At 38.2% G+C, this 11,717-nt stretch overlaps 1 protein-coding gene across 3 annotated transcripts; it reads right to left on the minus strand.

Moving 5' to 3' along the window:
• Positions 1 to 981: 981 nt before the first annotated feature.
• LOC147603231 (uncharacterized) lies at positions 982 to 4,482 on the minus strand. Of its 3 annotated transcripts, none has more exons than XM_086796731.1 (2): positions 4,043 to 4,476; positions 982 to 1,139 (listed from the first exon to the last, which is right to left on the minus strand). In XM_086796731.1, exons 1-2 carry the CDS (start codon positions 4,352 to 4,354, stop codon positions 1,134 to 1,136), a joined length of 318 nt encoding a protein of 105 aa, XP_086652857.1. In that variant the 5' UTR covers positions 4,355 to 4,476; the 3' UTR covers positions 982 to 1,133. The 3 variants fall into 3 exon arrangements, with proteins under 3 accessions (XP_086652857.1, XP_086652855.1, XP_086652856.1); XM_086796729.1 differs by lacking the exon at positions 982 to 1,139 and adding an exon at positions 3,794 to 3,919 and having other exon boundaries at positions 4,043 to 4,482; XM_086796730.1 differs by lacking the exon at positions 982 to 1,139 and adding an exon at positions 3,794 to 3,877 and having other exon boundaries at positions 4,043 to 4,477.
• Between the last annotated feature and the right edge of the window lie 7,235 nt (positions 4,483 to 11,717).

Consider the following 11,717-nt stretch of genomic DNA (forward strand, 5'->3'; position numbering starts at 1 on the left):
GATAATGGACACTTATTCTTTGTAACACCATGTTGGAACATATAAAGCGGCCTTACCTTGTGTTGTCTAATAGAGTGAGTTCGTGTATGTATTTGCTTAAGACTTTATAAGATGGTGTTAGAACATATAAAGTAGCCTTACCTTGTGCTTATAAGAAAAATCTGACTCGATGTACATACTTGCTTAAGACTAGTAATAGAGAGTGAACCATAAGTTTAAGTTTGACCGACCTAGTATGAAAACTAGGTCGCTCAAACTTTATAAGATGGTGTTAGAATATATAAATCAGCCTTACCTTGTGCTTATAGAAAATGTATGACTCCATGTACATAGTTGCTTAAGACTAGTAATAGAGACTTAACCATTTTTAAGTTTTCGCTGACCTAGTGTGAAAACCTCGTGAAAACTAGTGACTTGTATATAAGTCATTTGTGACTTACCTAGTGTGAAAACTAGTCACTTGTATATAAGTCATTTTTGATAATAAGCAATACACAATCCACTCCCTTGAAATAGAATACTTGTGAGGTTCCTTCTCTACTCTTGCTTGCTTGTATGGTGTTGAATCTTGTTTGCTTGATGGATGCATGCTAGATAGGTTTGTTTGAAGCTTGCATTAGCTTACTCTTCTCCCCCCACCTTTTGAATCTCGTTTGCTTGAGGGATGCATGCTAGATAAGTTTTTTTGTAGGATTTTCTCTTGCATTAGCTTCCTCATCTTCTCCCACCTTTTGTAAGAGAAAACCACCAAGAAGATGAACCTCTTTTCATGGCCCAAAGGGTGCCTTGATGTGGGTCGAGTCGCACCGTACCACCATTATAAACGGCACTACATGACAGGACCAGCCAATAGCCCTCGTAGCTCATTACTGTTCAGAGCCAAAAGGCAACGAGGGACTCATGAAGAAAGCTACTAAGAGAGAGCATGACCTAAATTTACATGAAAGGCATGTGGTGGAGTCGAGAATTCTTTTACTAAAAAAGAGAGTTACAATAAAAGCGCTTAGTGCTTGAGAGCGAGGGATTGAGTTGCGGTAGTAGTTGACAAGGTTGGGGGAACAAGTAATCAAGCTAGTAAGCAAGTAACTACTCTCAAGCTTTCTAGCCTTCGAGTCATGGTCCATTGGCAATGATCATTCCTGTGTGACAACAGAGTAAGGACACGGCAGGTGAGTTAGAGCGCCCACATCAAGAAGTTGCGCCTCTAAGTCAAGGCCCATCAACACATGCTTCGGCAAGGCTAAGGTAAGCTCTTGACGTTAATTAACACACACACACACACACACACACACACACACACACACACACACAGATCTTTACCCCTTTTTCTACAACATTTCTATATGAGAAGGTGCAATGCAAGTACCAAAAAAACACCAAATCATGAATTACCAATTATGTAACTATAAAAATTAAGCAACAATCAAAGGTTTAATTTGTATAAAAGAAACATAAATTAAATAAGTCATATCATTATGAAGTAGGCATAAATGTTAGCTTCAATAATCATAATCAAATACAAGAAGAGTTAGGTATCAATCAAATACAAGAAGAGTTAGGTATCAATCAAATACAAGCAGAGTTAGGTATCAATCAAATACAAGCAGAGTTAGGTATCAATCAAATACAAGCAGAGTTAGGTATCAATCAAATACAAGGAGAGTTAGGTATCAAATATTCAATCATAATTTAGGGAGCATCATGAGAAAAGATTTAGAACACTTTTTTTGGGGAGGGGAGAGAGAGAGAGAGAGAGAGAGAGAGAGAGAGAGAGAGAGAGAGAGAGAGAGAGAGAGTACTACATGCCGTCGTAAAATTACACTGGCCTCTTGCTTCTTCTGCACGACATGCACTGAAACAGTTATGCATCTGTTCATGAGTTGTCCAGTGGCCCGTCAGATTTGGTCTTTTGTCTCTCGCGTTTGGGAGGCAGTAGAGAGGTCTACTGTTTCGGCTCATCAGTGGATATTTGGGATTTGTCCTCAAGTCATTACTTCAGACAGTCACCTTGTGATATTCCATTTCCTTAGATGGACAGGACTTTGAAACAGTTATGCATCTGTTCATGAGTTGTCCAGTGGCTCGTCAGATTTGGTCTTTTGTCTCTCGCGTTTGGGAGGCAGTAGAGAGGTCTACTGTTTCGGCTCATCAGTGGATATTTGGGATTTGTCCTCAAGTCATTACTTCAGACAGTCACCTTGTGATATTCCATTTCCTTAGATGGACAGGACTTTGGCATATTTGGACTACACGGAATGGGTTCATTTTTGATTCCTTGTCTGGAATACATGGGCACATTCTACGTATCAGCTGAGCCGTCGTAAAATTACACTGGCCTCTTGCTTCTTCTGCATGACATGCACTGAAACAGTTATGCATCTGTTCATGAGTTGTCCAGTGGCCCGTCAGATTTGGTCTTTTGTCTCTCGCGTTTGGGAGGCAGTAGAGAGGTCTACTGTTTCGACCCATCAGTGGATATTTGGGATTTGTCCTCAAGTCATTACTTCAGACAGTCACCTTGTGATATTCCATTTCCTTAGATGGACAGGACTTTGGCATATTTGGACTACACGGAATGGGTTCATTTTTTATTCCTTGTCTGGAATACATGGGCACATTCTACGTATCCGCGGTTTGCTGCTTTGGCAGTTTTCTTCTCTTCTCTCAGCTCAGCTACTAGATGCAAATGTTATTTCGCTATGGTCTACAGCGGCTCGGCTAGCTCATCTTTGATGCTTTTATATCTGGGATGCTTATTTGGCTAGGAGGCTTTCTTATTAGTGTACAGGTTTGCATGGTCATGATCCTTTAGAGGATCTTTTGTGGGGGTTTTGTTTGGGGCCATAGGTTCTGTGTGAGCCATGTGGCTGATGTACATTTTATATATAATATAAAACACCATTTCACGAAAAAAAAAAAGAGTACTACTACATGCCATCACATTCAACTATAGAAGTGGGTAGATTCAAACCCAACACCTAGGTGAGGGTGCTACCTCTGTGCTAGGAGGAAAAATTTCTCGATTCAATGTCTGCGTTTTTTCTCCTACGTAAAATTGATGAATTTTTGAATCTCTAAGTCCCTCTTTTGCTTGGTTATGATTATTCAAGTACCACCATTTTTTCTAGCTCTCGTGTGAAAAAGCAAGAAAAAAGAAAAGAGCGATGCAAAGATTGAGAAATTCACCAATTTTATCCATTTGAAAAATAATAATAAGAAAAGAGAGACTCAGAGATTGTGAAATTTGCCAATTTTACTTTGAAGGAAAATAAAGGCTTGTTCGATTTTCATGACTCAGAAAATAAATTACTTACACTCATAATATTTGACGGGTAGGAGTCATATGACCACCTACCAACCACAAAAAAAGTGAGTGTGAATAATTATAAAAATTGAGAAATTTAAAGACACTTGGAAAAAAGACAATTAGCCTTCTAAAAAGAACAATGAAAATAATAATTTCATAGCTTAAAAGTAAAAATATCAAAAAAGCATAGAAAACTAAAACCATTTGATCAGCAAGTTGTTGACAATTGAGGACCCACATCTGCCCATTATCTTTGGAGAAAATGAGACTAAAAGAACTACTCCACACCATAAATGAGTGTGCAATTCTATAATTTTAATAAACCATAAAACTTCAAAAATGGGAGTTGATTAGGTTAGAACCAAAGTTAGATTAGACCTTAACTTAGGTTAGCGACAAAACCTTAGGTTAGAAGTAAAACATACCATCTTTACACTCTGTATCTTGGCTTTGCCTTAGTTTTCACAGAATATTCTTAGGGTTGTCTTCACTCAATTTCAACACTTAATTGGAGAGAATTTGCCCACAAATCCATCAAAATACACGCCCACACTACTGCTTAATACATTCCTGCAATATAAACACTATCAATTTCGACTCTAACTCGGTGTCCTGCATACGAAACAGGAGAGATTAAGACGAAGACAAGCACCCAGGCAACAGCTTAGCTCTTAGATTATCCTTTCTAAGAAGATTAGGGAGGCTACACTAAGACGGATTAGAGGGTTGGGGTACCTCAATTCCGGAGGGCAAGTCAGGTGCAATGAATGATTCTTCTGCTGCTTCTTGTATGGGGCAAAGGATCTGCATCTTGGGCATGGCTATGGGGGAGCCGCCTTTGGTGGAATTATAAGAAGGGGAAGAAGGAGGGGATGATGCGCCTGAGCTTGGTTTGGTGGTGCACTTTGCTTTCCGATTTCTCACGGTTTGTTGCCGCTTGATCTGGTCTTCATGCAGATTGGCATAAACAGCTTGCAGGTAGGAGTCATCGAGCAGAATTTGGCCAAACGACAGGTATTCAGGCATGCCAAAGCTCATAGAACCCATGATGAGAATGGTAGAAAGCTTTGTGTGGAGGGGGGGGAGACACAGAGAAAGAGAGAGAAGCAATGGTTATCTTGTCGAAGAATCAAGGGTTATAGTACAAACCACCCCCTTACCTTATTGATCAAGATTCTACCTAAGTACATCTTTGTCTAACTATTACAATACTTTTACAAAGTTCATGTGGATATTAATGTAATTTACCTACCTTATTGAACAAGATTCTACCTACGCTTTGTCTAACTATTACAATATAACTATTACAATACTTTTGCAAAGTTCATGTGGATATTAATGTAATTTACCTACCTTATTGATCAAGATTCTACCTACGCTTTGTCTAACTATTACAATACTTTTACAAAACACTGCACCCGCATGGCCCAATTTGTACTATTGCTTTTTAATGTCATTGCCTCATTGCTCTCCTAAAAGGAGTTAGAGCCGGAACTAAGGAGATCTCACTTTTTATATACTGCTCATATTAGCTCCTGATTGCAATCAAAGCCCATTGGTCATTCCAAGCATAGTTGCTGTAAAACACTTGCAAAATTTTAAAATGCCTATCAAAATTTACACTACAATTTAAAAAAAGCTTGCTATATTTCACCAAACCCAAGGGCAAGGGTGCCCGCCAAAAATCAAGCCTGATTCCCAATAAGACCCAAAATGGAGGTGAGTACGTGTTCACTTGCATGACTTACCAATCCCCTTTCATTGCAAAAAGTAAGTCCCTTAACTAAAGGGGGAGCACATCTCTTAGGTTAATGCATCACACCATCAAATATAAGAAAAGAAAAAAGTAGCTCCCTTAAGTCAAGCGTGGGTACATCGTTTAGGTTAATACATCACACTAACAAATAACTTGAACAAGCAACCACTCACAAAAGTTACCTAGATGAGCCCACAATTATTTGATTTCACTATGATCACATAATTTCAGGGGGAACTTTAGAACAAAAGGTATCATCACTAGGATATTGGTCACCACAAACGAAATGTGGTTTCCTTTCTAGCTTGTAGGAGATAGTGATGTGGATAAACAAATGAAGTACAACTACAAGTGTATTTATATACCCTTAGTTGACATTTTCTCCAAGAAAGTTAAAAGATTGAGCAAAGTTCTTTCTTATATGATTTCTTTTGCTTGAATTCATAGGAGGATCTACCATCTCCATACAAGGTCATTCTAAAAAAAAGTTGATCATAAATGAAAATGGAATACCACGTGCCTTTGTAAAATTTCCTTACTTAAGTAGAAATTCAAAGAGTTTGTTGTGGTCCTCAAATGCTTGAACACAACTCCCCTCTTTAGATGGTATCACAACTAGACTTGAAATGGAAGGAAACAATCCTCTAGATTATTTTTCAAATTGATAAAATTGGGTTAGATTTCTTCCTTGTCTTGAGATTGTGCAATAAGGTAAAGCCACTTTATTATTGAAATATACTAGACAAGGCTAGGACATCTCCTTTTTTGTACTAGAATGCAGAAAAACACATGTTAATTGAGTAGGGAAGTGGGGCAAGGGGGAGGGTGGAATAAGAAATCTTGCACATTCAGGCTTATAATATCTCATGGGTCAAGAAATTTGGGTAAGGCATTTTTCTAGCAATAATTAAGATGGCCCCATTAAGGTAGGTGGAGATATATGGTGGGGGTATATATATTAAGATGGTCCCATCAAGATAGGTGGAGATATATGGTGGGGTTATATATATATATATATATATATATTTGAGCTGTGAATTGCTTCCTTTTATTGTAGCAATAATTAAGATGGTCCCATCAAGGTAGGTGGATATATATGGTGGGAGTATATATATTAAGGCCCTTCGCCTTTCTACCTAGATTTTCTTTCAACACTTTCTTTTTAATGTAGCATAACAAATGTGTCACCATCACATAGACTAGCCTCAATCATATGATTTGTCCATTATCATTGGCATTTCGATGGCATGGGAGTGTTAATAAGAGAAATACTTGGCTACCTTCCATGCTACAGCATCTCCACTTAGGACAATTCTATTTTTTAAGGGATTTTTCATGCATGTTAACCACAATGGTTAACATTACTCCTACTATTTTTTCAATCAAAAGTGCGGTTGTAGTTCGTGTAATACGTTTTTATGTTGAATCGCTCTAAGCGCTTTGAACATGTAAAATATATGGGATGACGAACCCATGATATGTGTAATACCGGCCACCATGAGCTAGAAAGCCTAAGTGTACATAGAGATAGAGAACTAGTTTTGGGCCCTCAATACCGGCCATTGTTAAAAGCGAGCTCTTGTATATAAGTGACTTAAAGAAATATGAAAAAGATACAATCCCATTATCACATTTGAGTCTTCTTCTTCTCTCTTGCTCTTTTGTGTGGTGATGGTTGTGTGAGCTTGTTTTCTTACGCATGCTTGCTCACTTGATTGTGTGTTTTCGCTAGTAGGTTATGCTCTCCATCTCCTCTCCATTCCCTTCTTCTTTGTCTCTCTCTCTCACCCTCCTTGCACACATGAAGGTATTGAGGTGGAGGTTGAGCTTTTCATAGCTCCTTCCCTCTTTGCTCTCTACCTAGCACATGGAATCTCTACTTGGGTGACACAAGTGGTAGTGGAGTGAGCCCTTAGTGGGAGTTTACCCTCATAGAGTTGGCTAAGTGCATGCCCTCAAACCGACCCCTGCATTTTCTCTTCTCTCCTTCTCCCCTCATGCAAGGTGAAGGTTCATTTTGGTGAACATCTTTTGCCCCGTTGTCGGGGATAGCACTTAGCTTAGGGTTCTCCACAATTTTGTCCTAAGATAGAGACCTAATTTGCCTGGATGGAATGCAAATTCACTAGTTATATGAGCTTTGCATGAGTTTGTTTATTTGATGTTTGTTATTTTTTGTTTTTCTTTGATCAATGGAGTTTACAATGGAGCTTGAGGAGCAATAGAGGCTTCGGAGGCTACATCAAATGTAGGAACAACAAGTAGGTGCGATAATTTTTCCATTGGTTCCATTGATTTTTGGTTTTTCTTTAAGTAGTCAGGAAACTACATATTAGCTTAATTGCATCATTAATCCTAGGATATTAGGTTAAACTATGAGTTGTTTGCATCATTAAGTATTTTAAGAGTAGCTTAATCTACACATAAAAATAAAACCACAAAAAAATCATTAGTAAGAGGGGGAACAATCATCGTATGACGAATCACAATAAAGCATGTGCAAGATTACAACCGATTTAAAGATGAACGATGTCCAAAAGATTTTGGTGAGTGTATATATTCACTATTGCATGTTCTTATGCATATGATTTAGATATTCATAAGTTAGTCCATGTTTTTTAGGACAAGGATGAGGAGGAGACATGTCATAAAATGAGGGAGTCTATGCCTCATTACTCCGTAATGAGTGGATGACTACATAGAGGCTTTAGAGACCTCCATGATACAATTGGGGTGAGCCTACATGCTCGACATGAGGAAGAAATTTCTCCATCAATGGTATATGAAGTTGATGAATATTTGGGCATGGATGAGATGATTGATGACTTCTTTGAGAAAGAAGGAGGAGCCCGAAACCACAGTTGACGAAGATTGATTGTGAGCCGCAAGCCGCTTGCACTCCACTATATGAGGCGTGTGCATAATGGACCCTTCATGCAACCTTGGAGTTATTAAACTTGCAAACCATGTATAGTTGGATCAATGCTAGTGTTACAAGCCTCTTTAGGTGTGTTCTTATAGCAGTTGTGGTTGGAAATTTACAATTTTGACATACTGCACCCTTTATAAATAATGTTGACATACTGCATACCTTTATAAATAATATTTGAAATTCTCTCAAACCCTTTGTAGGCTCATGAAAAAGATGCTTCCTTTTGATAAAACAAGATGCCAAACACAAGTGCGTATGCTAAGAGAGTATTGACGGAACATATGGATTACGAACATATACATGCATGTTTTAATGGTTGTGTGCTATTTAGGGGTGCTCATAAAGATAGTACTGTGAGATCCCACTGCCCCCTTTGCGCACCGGCGGATTCCCGGATGGTAGCAAGCGGACGCAGCTCCCTCTTGAGCAGGGCAGGGTTTCCCACTCGAGGCCTGGCCCTCAAATGTTCGGGCACGAGACTAAGCTGGCGGTCATTCCAAAAATCGAAACCGGGAAAATCTCCCATGCCCGGAAAGAGAGGACGATTCCACCATTTTGACTTTCTTAAAATGAATTTTTCTAACGAAGTCAAGGCTGATCTAACCTTTATCTGAATAAAATAGATAGAAGGGAAACTATAACAGACTTAACTTGAAGTCAAGGCTGATCTAACCTTTATCTGAATAAAACAAATAGAAGGGAAACTATAACAGACTTAACTTGAAGGAATCAAAACTTCTAGATCACAGGTCTAGATTCCCAAGCAGAATTCCTTGAATTATGAATTCTTGATCCTCAGATCAAAATCAAAGGTCTTAACTTAGTTTCAATTTCAGTTGGGTGATTTGAGTGTAGATTATTGAACTGGTCACATCGTCATTTCTTGAAACTGACGAAGGAGTTACGTCTTGGTCATAGTCTGATTAAGGATTTAAGTCTGGAAAGGTTCTCCCTGAACTATCTTTCTCGAAGGTCATATTTCAATTACTACTTTACTGAATCCAAAACTAAACACGAATTCCTATGAGGAATAAATTAGTCATTTATCTAAATTCCTATAAGAATGGTAGAAAGCTTTGGGGGGGGGGGAGACACAGAGAAAGAGAGAGAAGCAGTGGTTATCTTGTCTAAGAATCAAGGGTTATCACGTGGATATTAATATAAACCACCCCCTTACCTTATTGATCAAGATTCTACCTAAGCATATCTTTGTCTAACTATTACAATACTTTTACAAAGTTCATGTGGATATTAATGTAATTTACCACCCCCTTACCTTATTGATCAACGCTTTGTCTAACTATTACAATACTTTTACAAAACACTGCACCCGCATGGCCCAATTTGTACTATTGCTTTTTAATGTCATTGCCTCATTGCTCTCCGAAAAGGAGTTAGAGCCGGAACTAAGGAGATCTCACTTTTTATATACTGCTCATATTAGCTCCTGATTGCAATCAAAGCCCATTGGTCATTCCAAGCATAGTTGCTGTAAAATACTTGCAAAATTTTAAAATGCCTATCAAAATTTACACTACAATTTAAAAAAAGCTTGCTATATTTCACCAAACCCAAGGGCAAGGGTGCCCGCCAAAAATCAAGCTTGATTCCTAGTAAGACCCAAAATGGAGGTGAGTACATGTTCACTTGCATGACTTACCAATCCCCTTTCATTGCAAAAAGTAAGTCCCTTAACTAAAGGGGGAGCACATCTCTTAGGTTAATACATCACACCATCAAATATAAGAAAAGAAAAAAGTAGCTCCCTTAAGTCAAGTGTGGGTACATCGTTTAGGTCACACTAACAAATAACTTGAACAAGCAACCATCCACAAAAGTTACCTAGATGAGCCCACAATTATTTGATTTCACTATGATCACATAATTTCGAGGGAAACTTTAGAACAAAAGGTATCATCACTAGGATATTGGTCACCACAAACGAAATGTGGTTTCCTAGAAGGGTAATTATATGGCAATTTCGACCATACATAGGGTCATCAAATCTTGTTTTGGGGTGTGAAAATGTATTATTTTCTCGCTTGTAGGAGATAGTGATGTGGATAAACAAATGAAGTACAACTACAAGTGTATTTATATACCCTTAGTTGACATTTTCTCCAAGAAAGTTAAAAGATTGAGCAAAGTTCTTTCTTATATGATTTCTTTTGCTTGAATTCATAAGAGGATCTACCATCTCCATACAAGGTCATTCTAAAAAAAAGTTGATCATAAATGAAATTGGAATACCACGTGCCTTTGTAAAATTTACTTACTTAAGTAGAAATTCAAAGAGTTTGTTGTGGTCCTCAAATGCTTGAACAGAACTCCCCTCTTTAGATGGTATCACAACTAGACTTGAAATGGAAGGAAACAATCCTCTAGTTTATTTTTCACTACTCAAATTGATAAAATTGGGTTAGATTTCTTCCTTGTCTTGAGATTGTGCACTAAGGTAAAGCCACTTTATTATTGAAATATACTAGACAAGGCCATGACATCTCCTTTTTTGTACTAGAATGCAGAAAAACACATGTTAATTGAGTAGGGAAGTGGGGCAAGGGGGAGGGAGGGAGGGTGGAACAAGAAATCTTGCGCATTCACGCTTATTATATCTCATGGGTCAAGAAATTTGCGTAAGGCCTTTTTCTAGAAATAATTAAGATGGCCTCATTAAGGTAGGTGGAGATATATGGTGGGGGTATATATATTAAGATGGTCCCATCAAGATAGGTGGAGATATATGGTGGGGTTATATATATATATATATATATAAATTTGAGTTGTGGAAAATAAACTGGAGGATTGCTTCCTTTTATTCTAGCAATAATTAAGATGGTCCCATCAAGGTAGGTGGATATATATATGGTGGGAGTATATATATTAAGGCCCTTTGCCTTTCTACCTAGATTTTCTTTCAACACTTTTTTTTAATGTAGCATAAAAAATGTGTCATCATCACATAGACTAGCCTCAATCATATGATTTGTCCATTATCATTGGCATTTCAATGGCTCGTGGGAGTGTTAATAAGAGAAATACTTGGCTACCTTCCATGCTACAGCATCTCCACTTAGGACAATTCTATTTTTTTAAGGGTTTTTTCACGCATGTTAACCACAATGGTTAACATTACTCCTACTATTTTTCAATCAAAAGTGCGGTTGTAGTTCTTGTAATACGTTTTTATGTTGAATTGCTCTAAGCGCTTCATGTAAAAGATATGGGATGACCGATCCCCATAATAAGTGTAATACCGGCCATGAGCTAGAAAGCCTAAGTGTACATAGAGATAGAGAACTTGTTTTGGGCCCCCAATTATCAAATGGGCAACCGGCCATTGTTAAAAGTGAGCTCTTGTATATAAGTGACTTAAAGAAATATGAAAAGGATACAATCCCATTATCACATTTGAGTCTTCTTCTTCTCTCTTACTCTTTTGTGTGGTGATGGTTGTGAGATTGTTTTCTTACGCATGCTTGCTTACTTGATTGTGTGTTTGCGCTAGTAGGTTATGCTCTCCATCTCCTCTCCATTCCCTTCTTCTTTGTCTCTCTCTCTCACCCTCCTTTCACACATAAAGGTATGGAGGTGGAGGTTGAGCTTTTCGTAGCTCCTTCCCTCTTTGCTCTCTACCTAGCACATGGAATCTCCATTTGGGTGACACAAGTAGTAGTGGAGTGAGCCCTTAGTTGGAGTTTACCCTCATAGAGTTGGCTAAG

Source organism: Cibotium barometz, chromosome 64, assembly GCF_041138505.1.
Source record: "Cibotium barometz isolate CiBa-2024 chromosome 64, ASM4113850v1, whole genome shotgun sequence".
In the NCBI taxonomy this organism is placed as follows: domain Eukaryota; kingdom Viridiplantae; phylum Streptophyta; class Polypodiopsida; order Cyatheales; family Cibotiaceae; genus Cibotium; species Cibotium barometz.

What these genes read in the sequence shown, in the direction of transcription:
- LOC147603231 (XM_086796729.1), bottom strand. Translation starts at nt 4,354, where the DNA reads ATGGGTTCTATGAGCTTTGGCATGCCTGAATACCTGTCGTTTGGCCAA. An exon ending in ACTTGCCCTCCGGAATTGAG is followed by an intron (nt 3,920 to 4,042) that starts GTACCCCAACCC and finishes TTTCGTATGCAG; the next exon opens with GACACCGAGTTAGAGTCGAA.